The 19355-nt window shown below is 38.8% G+C and overlaps 1 protein-coding gene across 1 annotated transcript in view; it reads right to left on the bottom strand.

Moving 5' to 3' along the window:
- Nucleotides 1-19355, bottom strand: part of CEP162 (centrosomal protein 162) — an 89458-nt gene that overhangs the window by 14385 nt on the left and 55718 nt on the right. The window contains exons 18-24 of the mRNA XM_065888945.1: nucleotides 16937-17063; nucleotides 15561-15724; nucleotides 14377-14481; nucleotides 10914-11126; nucleotides 9137-9786; nucleotides 5896-6037; nucleotides 3902-4000 (exon numbers count right to left, since the gene is read on the bottom strand). Of these exons, the coding sequence (XP_065745017.1) occupies nucleotides 3902-4000; nucleotides 5896-6037; nucleotides 9137-9786; nucleotides 10914-11126; nucleotides 14377-14481; nucleotides 15561-15724; nucleotides 16937-17063 (1500 nt within the window). The remainder of the gene's footprint in view (nucleotides 1-3901; nucleotides 4001-5895; nucleotides 6038-9136; nucleotides 9787-10913; nucleotides 11127-14376; nucleotides 14482-15560; nucleotides 15725-16936; nucleotides 17064-19355) is intronic.

Raw genomic sequence — 19355 nt, 5'->3', positions numbered from 1 at the left:
CCAGCTGGGAAGTTCTGGTCTAGTGGAAGGCGCACTTGAGAGAATGAGAATTCTAACATGATGTGCTGCCATGGAGAGATGCCCAAGAAGCAGTGAGGTGGTAAGTGAGGGAGTCCTAAACCTGAAGGAGAGGTGGGCTGCAGGATTCTCAACCTGAGGCAGCTGTGGCTGAACTGACTCTTAAAGGACAGGCAGTAGTGAGTTATGGCAGTATCATGTGCTAGGTGCTAGGCTAAGTACTTAACAGATGTTGTCTCAGTTGATCTGATTTATCAAAAGTTACATTTGTTTATTGTCTGATTCCCCAAACAAAACATAAGCTCCATGAGAGCAGGGATTTTTGTCTAACTTTGTTCTCCTCAGTATTCCTAGCACCTAGAGCCATGCACAGCAGAGAGTAGGTGTTCAACAATTATCCATGAATAAATCAACAGAGTCACCTTTCAGAGGTTAAATATTCATTTGTAAACTACCTAAATTCAGAAATTTGGTTCTAGACAAAGAATTGAGATAACATCCCTTCATTTGTACCTACCTAAAATCACCTTTAAGAGTATAAATTAAGGTTGAATCTTTACTTTTAAAAAATTATTATATTTTAGTGAATTTATCCATTGGAGGCAACTGGATACACAAGCAAAGATGTATGATCAAAAATGCTTCCTGCTACTTGAATGCTATAGAAAAAAACTGGTAACAACCTGAATGTCCATTGATAGGGGATTCGTAAAAAAGTAACTGATGGGACTTCCCTGGTGGTGCAGTGGTTAAGAATCCACCTGCTAATGTAGGGGACACGGGTTTGAGCCCTGGTCTGGGAAGATCCCACATGCCACGGAGCAACTAAGCTCACGAGCCACAACTACTGAGCCTGCATGCCTAGAACCCGTGCTCCTCAACAAGAGAAGCCACTGCAATGAGAAGCCTGCACACTGCAATGAAGAGTAGCCCACCCCCTCACTGGAACTAGAGAAAGCCTGCACATGGCACCAAAGACCCAACGCAGCCAAAAATTAATTAATTAATTAATTAAAAAAAAAAAAAGTAACTGAGAGCCTTGGACCTGGAGCCAGAGGCCCTGAGTCCTAATGCTTGCATTTCTGTATTCTGCTTGGTGACCTCAGGTAAGCTATTTCATTTTTCTTAGCAACAGTTTCTTCATCTATAAAATGGGAATAGTAGTACCTACTCTTTTGGGTTATTGTGAGAACCACATAGAACACCTCAGTGCCTAGTAAACACTTAATAAACAGTAACTATTATTACTATTTTGATTCCTCTTGTAAAATGTAGGTTCAAGTAAACATTTAGAGTCATACAGTGATCATAAGCCACAGTTGGCACTCTGGATACAGGCTAGGCAACAGCTTCACTTGGGTAGGGAACCAAACCAGGAATCCTGTCCAACTGTACTCAGCTAGTGGCATCCCTCTTCCACCAACTTCAGAACTCAGGCAGTGGCCTTGCCCAAAAATAGACCATGAAAGCAAGCCCAAGGATGTGACCAGCAGACACATCCAGAAACCCAAACTGAGCTGACTGGTAAAGAACTGTCTCTGCCGTAGCAAACCTGCAAAGTCTGGAAGAGGACACCAATTACTCGAATGCACAGATAGCCAATGCAGGAATCAAGGATCAAAAAAAATCAGGTTAAGTATGACACCATCAAAGAGAACTAAAAATCTCTAATAACTAACTAACTTGAGCTATGCTGAAAAATTTGAAATCACTCAGTGTTCTTATAGCTCTATAAAATTACTTTAAAAACAAGCAGTCGGGGACTTCCCTGGTGGTGCAGTGGTTAAGAATCCGCCTGCCAGTGCAGGGGACAAGGGTTCAATCCCTGGTCCGGGAAGATCCCACATGCCGTGGAGCAACTACCCCCGTGTGCCACAACTACTGAGCCTGTGCTCTAGAGCCCGCATGTCATAGCTACCGAAGCCCATGCACCTAGACCCTGTGCTCTGCAACAAGAGAAGCCACCACAATGAGACGCCTGAGCACCACAACGAAGAGTAGCCCCTGCTTGCCACAACTAGAGAAAGACTGTGCGCAGCAAGGAAGACCCAATGCAGCCAAAAATAAAAATAAATAAATTAAAAGAAAAAAAAAGCAGTCATAAAACAGAATTCACCACTGTTTATTATGCTTTCACCTGAGGCCATGGTGGAGTAAGCAACAGGGATTTCTTAACCAGAAAAAAACAGACAATACACGAAACAACTACTTTCCGAAACTGGCTAATAGCACTGCAGGGCTGTAATTCATGAGAGAAAGGAAACAAACAAGATGAGCTCTATAATTGCCTAGTCTGTTGTCCAGAGGCGGTTTCAAAGCCAGTGGAAACAGTAGCCTGAACGATTCTTGGAGCTCATACAGGCTGGGAATGGTTTATATTCCCACTGGCCTGAGACGGAATGCCTCATAACACACAGGGCACCAGAGAGGGAATCAATTAGCCCTGGTAAAACAGCTATGATAAATATGGGTCATATCAAAAGGCAGATTGTCATTAGCTTTATTCAAGAGACGGAGTGCTTTACTTAGTTTTCCAGTAAATAGGCTTGAAAATCATGTTATAGCTTTTCTATTTTCAAAATATTTAGCTATTCTCAAACTAAGACACTGTAACTTGACCAAAATTGACCTTGCTCTATATCTTGCAAACATGAACACATACTTCCTTTTACTGTTTTCCTAAAAATTTTACTTGAGGTCTGTGAGGTTCTGTACGTTTACTGCTTGTTACAACAAAGTTTTTTTTTGTTTTTTTTTTTTGTGGTACGCGGGCCTCTCACTGTTGTGGCCTCTCCCGTTGCGGAGCACAGGCTCCGGACGCGCAGGCTCAGCGGCCATGGCTCACGGGCACAGCCGCTCCACGGCATGTGGGATCTTCCCGGACCGGGGCACGAACCCGTGTCCCCTGCATCGGCAGGCGGACTCTCAACCACTGCGCCACCAGGGAAGCCCTACAACAAAGTTTATGTACCTCTTAAACACTGAAAAGAATGCATGGTGCTGAACTATATAGCCTTTCAACTCCTAGAACAAGATTTTTAAAACAGATAGTTGCATAATTGTGGAGTATTTTTACATTAATCTTTCCATAATGCAATTAGTTGTATGTTTTGCTTTTATCATGTGATTTAATAAGTCCCTGAATAACAAAAAATGATGTATATGCTTCAAACAGAATACACAGCTTATCTGGTTTTTCATACTTCCTAGAATCAAAAGAATCTCAGAGTAATAAAAATGGTGAGTTTTGGGGCTTCCCTGGTGGCGCAGTGATTGACAGTCTGCCTGCCGATGCATGGGACACAGGTTCATGCCCCAGTCCAGGAAGATCCCACATGCCGTGGAGCGGCTGGGCCCGTGAGCCATGGCCGCTGAGCCTGCGCGTCCGGAGCCTGTGCTCCGCAGCGGGAGAGGCCACAACAGTGAGAGGCCCGCGTACCGCAAAAAAAAAAAAAAAAAAAGTGAGTTTCTAGAAAGATCTATTTCCAATAATGGTTTTATTCTTAGTGATCCAGCATCACTGTCATAATTTCTTTACCTATTTCTTAACCAAATTAAATAGTCTTTGTACTTAATGCAGAAATGGCCTTAACCATCCAATTTTACCTCCTAAAAACTCAAAACAGCCAAACCAAACTCACCCCATTTCCCTACTGCCCAGAAAATCTCAATGACAAATACAAACATATAAATAACTTAATCAACTAACATTTGAGCTTCATCTGGGGAAAGCTGGCTTTTTTTAATATTTTCTTGATGTGATAGATATTTCTGGGTTATCTCTATTTGTACATTTAAATTTAAAGAATTATACAGAAATATGAATATGATTGAAATGGTTAAGAAAAGCTTATATTAGCAGAATATTTTGGTTATTTCTTACCTCCTTCTGTAGGATTTCTTCTCGAACGTGAGAAACTACAAGAGACTCTTGTTTACCCTGCAGCTCGTTAACTTGATTTTGGAAATGTTTTATAAGTACCTAGGAAATTATGTTAGAAGTACTGAGTTAATAAAGCTTTTCCTTGAACATTATTTCAAAAATGAAAGTGAACTAATGACTTGTATTAAAAAATAAAAAGGATCCTAATATTTTATAATTGCCAAAATCTAACATCATTGCCACAGAAATTAAGTTCATTGAATAAATTAAACTCATTGAATAAACTCATCATTTTGTTTCTTTCAAAGTTTAATATATAACACCACACACATAAATTAATAACTATGTAACTACCTGGCTTCTTTATCTCTAATACTTTTCTTTTGAAGATCTGAAAAATACCACTTAAAATCAACTTCTATAAAGTTTAAACATTTTGAAGAAAGTGGCCAATATTATCTTTATACTTTGTAATTAAGATAGTTTTTATTAAAGAGCTAGTGACTAAAATAATAAAACCTAACATCTGTGAAAAGTCTCATTTTTAGATAAACTGAAGTACGTAAGTAAATACTTCCATCAAGAAGCTGCAAAAACAGGAAAAATTCATGTTTCTTTAATGATTTACTTTTACTGTTTCTACAGTCGGACTATGCTGACTTCATTTAACTCTCAATTTAAAATATTACACTTAGAACTCTGGGAAAATTACACATTGATACTTATGGCACTATGGCCTAATGACACTACTTTCCCCATCCCTCCCAGACCTCTCCTTATCATATAATCACTTGATATTATGTTTGCCACCCACTGACACCCCATTCCTTTGAGGGTAAGAAAGCTAGAGAAGCTCTCTGCAACGCTGTATAATGGTTACCTCAAAAAAGCACTTTAAATCTTTTTCAGTCAAGTATTAAAACAGTCAAAGTTCTTTATTTCTGAGCTATCTGAAATTAAATTACTGACCTCATTACATCTCACCCTTAGATACACCAAATATTTCAACACGCATTTTCTTACAAATCCACAATAACATTTTTACACCTAAGAAAATTTGCAGTAATTTCAGAATATCTCCTGTCTTGTCCACACTCAAACTTCCCCAACTGGCGGACTTGTTTTTAATTAAAATCTTATTAAATAATTATGGGTGGGAGAGGTGATCATGAGATAATTATTTCTTGAAGTTTTTCCCCCTCAGTTTGGTATTAAAACCTACAGAAAGATGAAGAGCACAATGAACATTCATCTATTCTTCAATTTGAATTACTGACTGCTAACATTTTGCCATATTTGCTTTCTTTTCTTTTTTTCTTGGATACACCATTTGAAAGTAAGTTGCAAATTCTATTTTAATGCTGGTTTTTCAACTTGCAAAAACCACAGAAGATGGGCCACACAGTAGATATTTATAACTATTCCAAGTTGACAAACATACTATCCAAGAAGGAAGACACACTTGAGGAAATGCAGATGAGCTGTCACCGTGCCCTGTAAAAATTCTCAGAAGACTATGCTTCATAATGGCTGTAGTTGTGTACATGTCTCTGTTCATTATTTTATCCCCCGCGCCTGAATGACCACAAAACATTATTTAATGAACAACAGGTAATGGGGAAAGAAGAGTGACTTGGCAGCTGGGACTTGGGGTGGAAGGAGGTGGTTCAGCATTCAGGTTTAAGTACAAGGTCCCCATCACATTGGATGTATCCCTCAACCATCTATTACAACCTACTTACAGGAAGATATATTTGAGAAATATAGGGACAAAATTGCAAAAACACTTACTTAAAGGTATAACTGTAAAGTAGAATAGTTAAACACATATATGGTAAGAGTGTTGTCTTTTATTAAAAAAAAAGAAAGTGACAGTAATTTCCCATTCCTATCACCAACCTCAAGAAGTGAAGTTAAAATATTTCCAGATACTTTGTCAACAGTCTTGAAAAAAAAAAACTGCATTACACTCAAAGTTTATTAAAGTCACCTACCTCTTGAGTTGCTATTTTACGATTTAGTTCGGCTACTTTAGAAGAAGAATTTTCGACTGCGTTTTGGCAAAGGAGTTTCTCTACTTCTCTCTCATGAGATGCTTTGAGGGATGTGATGTGTGCTGCAGTTTCTTCCTTGAACCTTTAGAGCAAATGAAAGAACACCACACATAAAAGTAGCTCTTCAACCTCTAATTCAGAGTCAGCACAAAAATAGTGTAAGAAGCCTGGAAATTAAAGAAGCAAAGGGAGAGAAGGCACCAATATCTACTGTACTGTGCTTGGTGCTTTATACATTACTGCGTATGAGTTCTTACAACCACTCCATGAGCTTGCTCTTATTTACTCAATTTTATAAAGGCAAACTTGAGTGTAGGAAAGAGTGATGTATCTAGGGTCCCAGATCAGTAAGTTGCAGAGCTGGAGTTTGAGCCCAGCAGAGCTGGACACCCCCCAGCCTGGGGCACTTTCTGAGAGAAACAAAGGTTCTAAACGTTCTGTTTGGATTTAAGGCAAAGAGCTTGTCATTTTATCTTTTAAGATAAACTCAGATTTCTTGCCCCAATTATTTAGACTCTCCAATGCTTTGTTTCTAGGCAACACTCACCAGTTTTTGGTCCATGCATATGACTCCAGGGCTGGCTTCTGGTTGCAAGAATAATATGATCTTTACGGTAATTCTTAGGACATAGGGTAGTCTGAACCTGAGACTACTTGAACCTGAGACTACTCGTTTGTCTCTATGACAAAATTTATGCATTCAGTGGCAGTTCAGTAAATGGTAAAGTTATACCAAAAAGCTGATACATTTCTTATAAACATTTCCCCTTACTGGAAAAATTATTAAAAAAATGACAATTTTACTGAAAGCAGATATTTAGTAAATCACTGTTGATATTAATATGGCAATCCCCAAACTACAAACATATCAGTTGCTTACTTGACTACATTTCTTCATGGAAACAGTGTGATTAGGACCCTCAGAAAAGCATAAAAATCTAAAGCACCCGTGATATAACTGAACTATAGTAAAAAGCAGCCTAAATCTGGGCCTTTTCACTTCTCAGGCCCAGAGCTGTCTGAAAAACAGATTAACAATACTAAAAAATTATAAATTATGTATAGGAAAATTTATAGGAAAACCTGAATTTTAAATTATTTCTAGGAAAGAATATGATTCTTTCCAAACAGCTTCATTACTACTATCATATTCAGGACTAAAGAAACAAGGTTTCAATTTGGAAGCAGTATGACTGCCATGATGACTCAATTAGATGTGGCTGCTAATCAGTCAATAAGCATTTGTTAGGTGCTTCCTATCCTCATTCTCTGGTAGAAGCCCTGCACTCTCCCAGGTCCTACCTCTTCCTTCACTCAGGCACTCATTACGTATTCTGATGCTTCTAACTCTGGGTTCCGTAAGTCAGTCAAATGTACTGAAATCCTAATCTCTGAAGGGCATGACGTTACATATTCTCAATATATGTTATATAACTTCACAATTAATATGTTGCTTCACAAACATTAAACTACACATGTTCTGTACACCCCAAACCTTATTTTAAACTTCATAATCAAACCTATTATTGCCTACAGGTTGCAAAAGATGTATAATCATACATCAGTTCTCAAGGATCTATTAGGTGGTGTATAATTAGTGCTTCTTGGTACATAAGTTATACAGGAGTTGAAGATGGGAGCAAGAAATTTCTAAGAAGTTCTAGGTAATATTTTTCCTAGAAAATGAAACATGAGTGAGCAAAAGGCAGGAAAGAAATTTGGCAAGTAACACTACTCTGATGGCGCAGGATCAGAATGGTGATGGGACTTGAGATGCCAGGTAGAGAAATTCAGTCTTGATACTTTAGAAAGTTGGGAGTCACTGGAGAACAGAGTGACTCAGATACAGGAGTACTTAAAGAATTTTAACGGTTTTTAAGCTAGATGACTGGGGGAGACGGAAACTGAAATCAGGGAGAGTGGGGTGGGAAAACTGTCTAGTAAACCAAGTAGACCACACTATAAAAAGGAAGAAAGCAAAATTAATACTTATAAGGAAGCACCCCATAGACTGTCAACCCAAGGAATAAAGGTGGTAAAGCTGGGCCTGGCAACTGAAAATATGGTCATAGACAGAGATGGGGAAGTTGGGAGGTGGAGCCAGTTTATGGTTAAAAAAAGAGAAAATCTGTGATGCTACTGATTCCAAGAGGACTAATCCAACACATTTTTAGATTTAACACCTGAGCTCAGGGAAGAGAACAAGCCTTGAAAAGTAAATCTAGGAGTCGTGGTTCATAGAAGCCATAGAGAACAGATGAGTTTAGCAAGGGAGAAAAAGCAGAGAACAGAGAGAAAGCCAAAACCTGAACTTTGGTAGAAAGTCAGATTTTTGAGGAGGGAGAAGGAAAAGGAGTCAGGAGTCTGTCAAAAGGAGCAGAAAGGAGCTTTAGTCAGAGTGCCAAGTCATGGACGTTAAGGAGGAAACCCTTTCAGAAAAGGCAGTGTAGTCAACAACGTCACAGAAAATGAGGATGGAGAAAACTCCACTGGCTGAGAAAGGCTATTGAGAGACCAGGTTCAAAAGAGTGTGAGGATGAGAGCCACGCTTAGAGGAAGTCAGGGGGAAATAAAAGGAGAGGCTACTTGTGGAAGACTGCTACTGAAAGGCAGAGGACCAGAACTTGGTTTGATCGGGTGAAAAAGATCTGAGCATGTAAGAAGGCTCAGAGGAAAGAGAAAGGAGATGGTACTTGGAGATTCTGAGTAGGAAAGGGATGAGTACAGAAGTTCTTCAAGGCGTGAAGAGATGTAATCACAAGACTAATTTGAAGAGTTATTTTGGAAGAGGACCTCTTCCTCTTAGAATGTCAACTAGTTTCACTAAGAGCTGTTTTCTGATAGCTATCTGCCTACAGCAACCATAAATGATGGTATTCATTTGCAGGAAGGCCCAGTGGGTCAGCTTATCAACACCATTTGGATATGTGCAGAAAGGTTAAGACTGCTCGGCCCAAGAACTGGGTTGACATGAAGATTCAAGTTCATTAGAATCTGAGCTTCCAATAGGTAGAAGATCCAACTCTGAAACAGATCTGTGCTTAGCAATGTAATACAGGTTCTTAAAATTTGGTAATGAACTTAGTTCAGGGTCAAGCTAATTATCCAGGGGAAATACATCTACGATTTTAAAATTTTTATCTTTTTATGTCTCCATATACTGACAAAGTCACATTTTTACCTTTTCATGGAGTTTTCAAATTGGTTCACTGCTACTTCAGATTTCATCTTCAGCTCATTCCTCTCCACAGTTAATCTCTCCAGTTCATTTTTCAATCTGCAGTTTTCTTGTACAACCTCTGAAATATCGGAATCAGTAAAAGTATGTGGTTGGTAAAGCTTGCCCTCCAGGGTTCCAGAGGAGTTAGCATTTCTTTTACCCGGGTGCGGAACATGTTTCTTCACCCTTTTGGCAGTCATTTCCTCCCTAGCCTTAGAGTGCTGATTAGAGAGCATCTTTCTCCTCTCCTTCTGAAGCCTCTCCACAGTTTGTGAAAGGTCCTGTATCTCTCTCCCCTTTGCGGCTAGCTCCTCGTTGAGTCTGACCAGTTTAGCTTTAGAATGAGCCTGTTCCACCTGGAATTCTATAGACTGGAAATCTTGATCATCCTTATCATCTTTCTTGAGCTCCCATTCAGCATTCTGATGTTTAAGAACATCTATTTCAGCTTCAAGATTTCCTACAGTGATTTGATGGGCTTCCTTAACATCATCCAGTTCCTTCTCTAGTGCTTTAACTCTGGAGGAGCTGTCATGTTGGTTCTGGGACGCCTCCTTCAACTTGCAGGCAAGTAGCTGTTCCTGCTCATCCAGTCTCTGCTCATACTGAATCTGTAGAAAATAATCCATGTAACGACAAACCACTGCTAAACATTTCATTAGTTACCAAAGCCCTGCACTCTCCCAGGTCCTGCCTTTTCCTTCATTCAGGGACTCACCATATATTCTGATGCCTCCAAGCCCATGTTCCTTGAGTCAGTCAAATGTGTTGAAGTCCTATCTTTGAAGGGCATACCATTATATATTCTCAATATATGTTACATAATTTCCTAATTATATGTTGCTTCATAACAAGTTTTTATACACCATAACTTACTTTAACCTCACAAGCAAACCTATTATTGTGTACCCTTCTCTATACAAACTGACACACTATACTCCCTGAGGATAAATAGGGAAAGCAGTTGGGGTTACAGATATCTGTAAGAAATAGCACATTTTCAACCTTCTAACATCAATTTAGAAATCTCATAGGAGTAATAAGTCAGCTTGGAATTTGCATATTGGAGCTTTATTATTATTATTAACAAAATAACCTAATAGTCTACTCTGTGGAGGGAGGCATGAAAGAGTTTTGCTCATTCAATCACTGAATGTATTTATTGCGCTACAACTGCATGCCAGGCACTGTGCCAGATCCCAGAGATAAACTCAGTTCCTGCCTTCAAACAGTCCACAGCCCAGTGAGTTGAGTGACATGGCAAATTTCAATGTCCTATGATAACTGCGATAATGGGCCTATGAACACGGCGCAGAGGGGCACCTGGGTGTGTCTGGAGGCCTGAGAGAAGGAAGGAGGGAAGATGGCACAGAGGGAGCACATTCAAGTTCAGCTTTGAGGGATGTGTGTAAATTTGGGGATAAGTGGAAGCAGGGGTATTTTGGAAGTAGGAAGAGCACATGCGAAGGCAACTGAAATGCTTGGTGTGCACTGGGAATCAGAAATGAAAGGAGGAAATGGCTGGAAGTGAGCAGGGGCAGGAGAGGGGGGTGGGATAGGGACTGGAAAAAGGAAAAAGTTAGGTACGTTTAGATAGATTAAAAGGGGGGTGGGGTTGGAATTCATTCCTCTATTTGGTCTCTGCCCTCCAAAGACTACTCTTCGGTCTCATTCTAAGAAGCCCCCAGCCCCCATGGTACACCTCTGAGCCCCATCTCCATGGCTACCCGGCACCTACCTTCATTTTCTGAAACTGCTGTTCCATGGTCCGAAGGCTTTTCTTTGCTTCTTCATCTTTGCCCTCCAGATCAGCTTCTAGTTTTTTTATCCTTTTTTCCATAAACTCCACTGTATTTCTATCCACTGTATCACCAGCTGCTGATGCAGCCAATATTAAAGCAGGCAAAGAATTGGGATATCGTCTCTTTAGAATTCCTTCCATTTCCTTAACCTATTAAAATATTTTTGTATGCATGTTAAGGTCACAAATATATTAAAATTAAGCAGCTTAATGTAAAAATTTAGATTATGCTCTACCAGTCATGTCTAGGTTTCAGAGAGATGTTCATATCACATCTCAAGGCTGAATCAAATGCACCGCAGCACAAATTAATTTCAAATTTTATATCCTGATTAAAACACACTATAGTATAATGTCTAATCTAATACTGGTTAATTTACAGAAATCCTCTTATGTTTATTTGAAATAGATCTTGGGTCTTCCTATTATACTAGTAACAACCAATTTTTGTGAGGACAAAGCTCTTTCCCCCTCCCCTTTTTCTACAGACACCCCTCAGATAAGTGTTTATACTGTCTACTGATTGAAAAATTACTTATCTGCACATGAATGTGCAAAGTTTTTGTAATAAACATACAGCTTCCTAAGCCCCTGCCCCTGCCTGCAACCATCTCCCCCCTACCCCAGTCCTCCTCCAAATAAAGTTTAATTTACTTTAAAATGACTTCTTTCAATCAGGAAGCAAAGAGGATTAGATGACATTTAATGAAGTCCTCATAAAAACAACTTTTCATTTAGTCTATTAAAACAATAACATACTACACAGTCTTTCTGTAAGGAAAAACTGCACCTGGGTCCACAGAAATTAGAGCTTGATATTATATACACATACGTGTGTATACCTGCTTTTGTTTAAGGTATTATGTTAAGATACCTTTGAAAATCATAGAGTAAGAGAATAAAACTTAGTTGAACAGTCTTCTAACCCCCGAGTATGCAATAAAATAAATAAAATAGCACCTAAGAGGTGGTCTAGTGCAGAGGTTAGAGCGTGTCTGGAGTTAAGACTGTGTTAGCAGCATGTCAACTCCTCAATCTATGTATCTCTTTCGCCTCATCGGTAAAATGGGGAGGTAACAATACTGATTTCCTGGTGTTCATATAAGTGAGGATCAGATGACATTTATCTTGGTGAAGTGCTTAGCCGAGTGCCCAGCATGTGGTGAGGGCCTGATAATGGTTTTTATTATATATGATCTGGTCCCAAAAACTACCTTTCCTAAGGCAAGATGGGTTGCTCAAAATCCTGTTTATAGACTGAATATTGTTCCTAGTAGGTACTTAAGGGTCACATCGTTTGCAAAGTTAACAGCAAATATTTCCATTCCTGAAGACTGCTTGCACATTCATAGATATACCATAAAGTGGAATATATCCAGATACAAAAATGGATCATTTCATCTATAAAATTTTTCATTTTGCTTCCCCTGGTATTAAAAATCTAGATTAGATGTAAGCATATAAAGGTATATATATCTAACACACACACACACACACACACACACACACACACACACACACACAGAGACACCATGTATATTAAAAAGAGACTAGATTTTTTTAAATGAATTTGTTTTAACATATTTACAATTAACATATTAATTTAAAGTGCTAAACAATATTTTCAATCTGACTTTGATATTTTGCAAAGTATACTACATTTTTGGCAGAAAATTAATTTTATTTCTATCTTCTTTCATTTTGCTTTTTAATTTATTCTTTGGTCTCTGATACCAGTGTGACTCTTGTTGTTGTTTTTTAAATCTCACTGGAAATTAAACTATGGAATATTCCATTAAATAAAAGCATGAATGAACACACATCGGAAATTTTCACTATAACATGCATATAAATTAGCCCCACTTTTACTTATGTGCTATTTAAAAAAAAGATGTTTTATTCTACAATTAATCTATTTCAGGATATGGCTCAAACTGATTCTGAATATATTGTGATATACCTTGATTATAAAATATGTATTAAGATTTAAAATCATTAGGATAGAAATGTTCTGTTCAAGGGAACAAGATCTGAAATGTATGTGAGCAAACTATACAAAATATTAACAACATTTTAGAAAGATATAATCTAAGACAGTAAACCAATAAATTTTTAATGAAAGTGTTAGTAAAAGAGGGAGGCTACTTTGATAAAACGTTATATTTCTGATCCATATGGATCACCGTTTCAAAGAAATTTCAAAATCTCTTAACTCTCATACATTCACTTCTACATTATTCTCTTAAAATAAAATCATCTAGTGGAGAAGTGGTTCCTTTGTTCTTTCCTCTCTCACAATTCTGGATAGCTTCTTCTACATAGGCTAATCTTAGTTTTAGGCACTGGAAAAAAAAAAAAAAAAGCCAAGCGACCTAGACTATAGTTATTTCAGAATATTTCTCGCTCTTCAAACCACTTCACTCCTGTTCCTTTCCTGGCCACTAAACCAAACTACCAAATCATACCTTTTAATAATAACAGGTCCTGTAAAGTAACAAAGTTAATTTTTTGCTTAGTTTTCCTTCTTCTTATAAAACTGGGATTATATGCAGCCCAGTGATGACCTCACAGTTTCAGGTTTGTGATGGAATAATATCTGTAGTCTAAGGGTCATGACTTGACTACAGGATCATGTTCTCTTACGAACAGGACTGGAAATTCTAATTTTGTTTTAATATTTAGTTATGAATACAAATACTATGTTATAGAAGGCTTTAAAAACATAAGGTACAATTAATATTCCAGCCTACAAAACAACTATTTCAATGAAAAAAACCCTTTATCCTAGTAAGTGTTACTATATGGGTTTTGAAAAAAGTCTTCCAGCCACAATGACCATGAAATGAGTATTTCTAAGCCTAACCAGTGAGCCAGAGCTGAAAATTATGGCCAGCTCTCTGGGAGGGGATGTTCGGTTTCCAGGGTGTTCTGCTGGACTTCCCTAGCGCTACTAACATGTTCCCAACTGGAGGGTCTCCTTCTGTGCCCTCCTCTCTCACCTGGCTTCAGGGATCCTAGCTCTACAGGTGATCAGGAGAAGGGATCCTAGCTCTACACCCAGAGTGGCAAAGTTCTGTTTCCTTCTTCCTGGATGTCAAATAGAGCTGGGATGCAAATAACCTTTCATCAATAGGTCTACCACCTAATGAGACACACTACTCTTAAAAATTCTTTATGCAGAAAGCCACAGAGTACATAAAATGATGTTTACTGTGTTTTTATTGTTACTTTAAATACTGTATTCAAAGTTTAAAGCAGAGGCAGTTCTATACTAAAATGAATGAATAAAACCAAAAATTTCCAAGTTGACTACATCTTGTAGGAACTCCTGAAACAAAAGAGAAAACAAAAATGCTCTGTATATAAAATATCTTAATGAAAATTTACCCTGAACACGTACTTGTCGCTCTAGATCCTGAATTTTTTTGGCATCAGTTGCTTTTTCTTTTAAACGTATCTTCTGCTGGATGGATGGATTTCCAGATTCAGCTTTCAGTTTCTCAACCTACCAATAAGGAAAGACCTTGTTAAGAAGCATATTTAAAACACAGCAGAGAAACACCAAGAGGGAAGTGTAATGGCAGTTCATTAATTCACTTATTAGATCCCAGATAGGGCACTGAGCTGGAGATATGGAGAGCAAACAAGACAAGCCAGGCCCCTGCTTTCATGGTGCTTAGATCTTAATGGAAGGAGACAGTTGAAAAGCTAATAAACAAAATCATTAAGTAAATTAAATAACTTCAGAGAGTGACAAGTACTATGAAGAAAATAAACTCAAGGAATGAGAAGAGTCAGAAGAGGTGAGACTGGCAGCTACATTAGATTAAGAGGTCAGGAGGATCTTTCTGGGAAGTAGAAATCGGAGCTGAGACTTGAACAAGGAGTGAGACACAGGAAGAAGCTAAGTCAGAGCACACTCTAGGCCAAAGCAACAAGTGGAACGAGCTCGGCATGTTCAAGAACCAGAGGGAGGCCCGTGTGGTTGGGAGAAGAGTGACCGGGAAGTGCAGTACGGATGGGGCTGGAAAGACAGGCATGGTTCAGACCACATGGGGACCTCACAGGCTGTGCGCTAAGGAGCTTGGATTTACAGTTGCCCCTTGGTAACCATGGGGCACCGGTTCCCAGACCCCTGCAGATACTAAGATCCGGGCATGCCGAAGCCCCAGGGATGCTCAAGTCCCTTGTATAAAATGGTGTAGTATTTGCCTGTAACTCCCATATACTTTAAATCATCTCTAGATTACTTATAATACCTAAAACAATGTAATAAATGCTATGAAAATAGCTGCCAGTGAACAGCAAATTCAAGTTCTGCTTTTTGAAACTCTGTTTTTCTTCCAAATATTTTCAATCCACAGTTGGTTGAATCTGCTGGATAGGGAACTTGTGGATACAGACGGCTGACTGTATTCTCAGGCTAATTTAAAATAGACTACACAAATAAACACAAACCAAAGTCAAACTGGCCATTTTAATGAACAGAATTTCGAGTATATTGATTTGATGACACAAAGCTATGAGGGAGTGTTGAAGATAATAGGGTTCATCTATAGAAATACATTCTGAAATGATCATTACCTCAAGTTTCAGCTTCTCAATTTCTTCATTTGCTTCTTTAAGCCGAACTGCATCTTTATCCAGAAGTTCCTGATTTTCGGCATACCACTGTAATCTTTTTTGCAGGCGACTTATTTCTTGTTTATGTGTTTCTTCTAAAATTTTTATTTCATATAATTTTTCACCTATAAGATAAAGTAATACAATAACTCCACTGTAACTTTTCAAAATATGGAAATAAACTACATTGAAAAATTTTAAATGAAAACCAATGTCTCTCAAATGAAAGCATTAAGAAAAAAAATAAAGAGGCCAAAAACAACTGATGTACTAAGTCTGTGTCTAGTTTAGTGTATTAGTAAAGGAGGATGAAGACTGTGTTCAGAGTCCAAATCCTCAAACTTGTAGCAAAGTTGGCATATAGAAATTTTTGATAAATCACTTGTTTTCCCACTGACTTTCATTATAAAAGTAAAGTCTTTTCTATGAAAATAAATGTTGGATTCAGGAGATAATAAAAATGAAGAATTCCTAAAATTATATTAAAAAGTAACAATGGCAAACATTAGAGAGCGCTTCCCATGTAAGACTTTATTTAATACAACAAACATATGATGGGAACTATTGCTGTTATTCTATTTTACAGATGAAGAAAGTAAATTTCTTACAAACAGTAAGTGGATTTTACTATACACATCTTACACTGAAGATCATAATATCACAGAGGAAAGATCCTTACTTTGGCAAACAAGGGGTTCTCTAATTAACCTTTCTAGCCCTGTGTTCTGCCATCCTAAGCTGCAATCCACAGGTGTATCCAAAAACACGCTCATGAAACACTCTTGAGCGGCCCCCTCCATTCGTTTACTCCTGAATCTCTCCATCTGTCAGGACCCTCAAATGCTATTCCTCTCTGAAACCCTTATTAGCACCCTCATGTTTATTTCTAATTTTTTTAATGTTAAACTTTCTTATCTTACTCTCCTTCTGCGTTCTTATCTTACTCTTTGTTTTCCCTGGTAGGGTATACCATATCCATCCTTGTGTTTCTACAAACATTTGTTCATTTGGTAACTACATGAGAGCTTATGTTTCAGACCTAGGTATAAAAAGGGAGACCGTGCCCTGGAAAGTCACAGTTTAGCTGGGATGACTGTAAACAACTAAGCTTACAATGCCATGAATTCAAAACAATCTGTGACTTTCTTTGGTCTCGCAATTATTGCTGCTAAAACCAATCAAATGCACATACCTATTAACTAATTTTTTTAAGTTTCTAAAATTACAATACACTTCAAGGAATAGCATTTTAACTATACTATCCAATTGCTATTACTTAACTCAAGATTAGAACAGTTAGGAGTATAAAGGTAAACCGTTTCAGCTCAGACTTTTACCTGTGGCATAAGCAATCTGGTCTTTGGCTTGGTCTCTCTCTTTCTTCACTTTTTCCAAGTCTACTTCAAGAGCCTGTTTGTCCTGCTTCAGTCTTTTGATGTCTTCCAATAAACGGTTTTTTTCTTTCTTGATATTCACAAAAATACAAAAGCAAATTATTTCCAACCACAATAAATTGTGGTAGAGTCTCCTTCACCCACGTCATCATAAACACTGCTAATTATTTTTCTAAATTTTAGCTTGATCTTATCACCATTCCCCTCCAAACGATCACGAGCTCCCCAGAGCCTACTAGAATCAGTTCTAATCACGTAACTCAACACAGCTTCCAAACCCTTCCACTCTGCCGTTCTCACTTCTCCTGGGTTACTACAATAACCCTCCTAACCAGTCTGCCTCTTCCACTCTCAGCACCTAGTCTTTTCTCCTCACAGTAGCCAGAGGAACTGTCTTCAAGAGTCAGTTAATGTCAGTCTTCTGTCTGAAGCTCTCTGGTGGCTCCCACCCCTCTTGGGGGAAGCCCACAGCCCTTACCATGACCTTCAGTGTCACAGAACCCAGCCATGCCCGCTCCTCTGACGCATTTCCTGCAAATCTCCCCCCGCACTCCACGCCAGCTGCAGAGACCTCCTGGCTGTTCTTTGAACCCGCCCAGCACGTTCCAACCCCACGGTGTTTTTGCACTTACTGTCTCCTCTGCCCTCACACAGCCAGGTGGTTCGTTCCTTCACTTTATCAGGATTTCTGTTCAAACGAGGCCCCAGGAAGGCCTTCCCTGATCATTCTAAAACGGCAACCCTCATCCTGGCCCCCAGGTGTGCTGCTATTTTTTCTTCTCACACACTCATCACCGCCTGACATAGACGTTTACTTGAAAGCAGAACTTTACTTTGCTCATCCCTATATCACAAATGCAAAAAAATGCTTGGCACATTTTTTAAAAAGTTAAATTCTCAATGTGTTCACATGCCGCACTCTCTCAACTGCCCTCATTCCTCGCCTTGCCAAAGTCATACTTATCCTTCAGAGCATAGTTCCAATGAGGCTATTCCTGATAATACCTGCCCCGGCATTACCACAAACTTTCAGTGTACCTCTAGCACAGCATTTACTACTTTGTTTCATACAACACTTATTTGGGTACAAGCCTTTTCTCTTTGTTAGGCTGAGAGCTCTTTGGGGACCAAGACTGATTTTACTACTTGCTTACTTTATGGCACCAAGCACATGGCAGGTACTCAATAAATGTATACTGAACTGAACTCATAACTGCTGAACAAACTCCTGGGGCACAGTTGGTATCTTTTACTTTCAAAATGAAAATTCTTAGAAACTTTCTATCACCCTACCTTAGAATCTAAAATACAGTCTTATGAAGAAAATAAATCCATTCATAAGGGCTTGAATAATCGTGGTTCCAGCTGTATCATTTGTTTAATCTTCTGTGTGATCTTCTGTGGATGTCTTTTCAGGAGAGCACTGAATTTCTACAAGAACCTACTGTGTGGACACTAAGAGGCCTCTGCCTGTCTCTCCGACCTTTTCTTCCATCACTCTCGTCCTTACTCACCCACTTCTGCCTCAGGTGCCTCTGTATCTGGAACGTACCAAGCCCAATCCTGACTCGGCCTGTGCTTCCCCCTGGCTGGAAGGCTCGGTCTTTGCACAGTGAGCTGCTGCTTCTCCTCCATTCTTGATGCAGACACCACTTTCTCAGAGAGCACCTCCTTGCCCACATGGCTGACAGCTGCCTTACCCCAGCCCTGCCTACCGTTAGTCTCTATTCTTATTTTCCTCAAAGAACTTACCTCTATTTGTAACTATTTCTTGTTCACTTATTATCTGTCTTCCCTGGTAGAATATAGGTTCCTAGTGAGCAAGGCCCATGTCTGTCTTGTTTACCTACTGTTTTTCCAACTCCAGAATGATTGCCTGACTGACTGGCCGAACTGCAGTCAGCCTCATCCTCCTCTCCACCCTGGGAATCTAGAAGGACAGGGCTCAGGACCTTCGCTTTTAGTATGTGTCCATCCATAGTTTACAAAACAACAATTCACATTTTAAGACTAGACTAATTGGTATTAATTTTTAAGGTACAAGTTAGACTATACGTAAGTAGGTTTGATACGAATATTGTAATACAGATTTATCTCAGTATGAATTTTTTGCTCTAAAACTATTTAAACTCAGAAAACCAAAGTGAATGAAAATTAACACATGACATTCCATCTTTCAGTATTTGCACAAATAAACACAACCTTAAGTAATTTTTATCTTTAACCCTTCTTCTTTTTTTGATTTCTTTTCTTTTTTTAATCTTTTTTTTTTTTGGCTGCGTTGGGTCTTCACTGCTGCGCGCAGGCTTTCTCTAGTTGCAGCAAGAAGGAGCTACTCTTCGTTGCAGTGCACCCACTCCTC

Source organism: Phocoena phocoena, chromosome 12 (genome assembly GCF_963924675.1).
Source record: "Phocoena phocoena chromosome 12, mPhoPho1.1, whole genome shotgun sequence".
NCBI lineage: Eukaryota > Metazoa > Chordata > Mammalia > Artiodactyla > Phocoenidae > Phocoena > Phocoena phocoena.
Note: the sequence above shows the minus strand (reverse complement) of the source record. Positions and strands in the feature narration are given on the sequence as shown.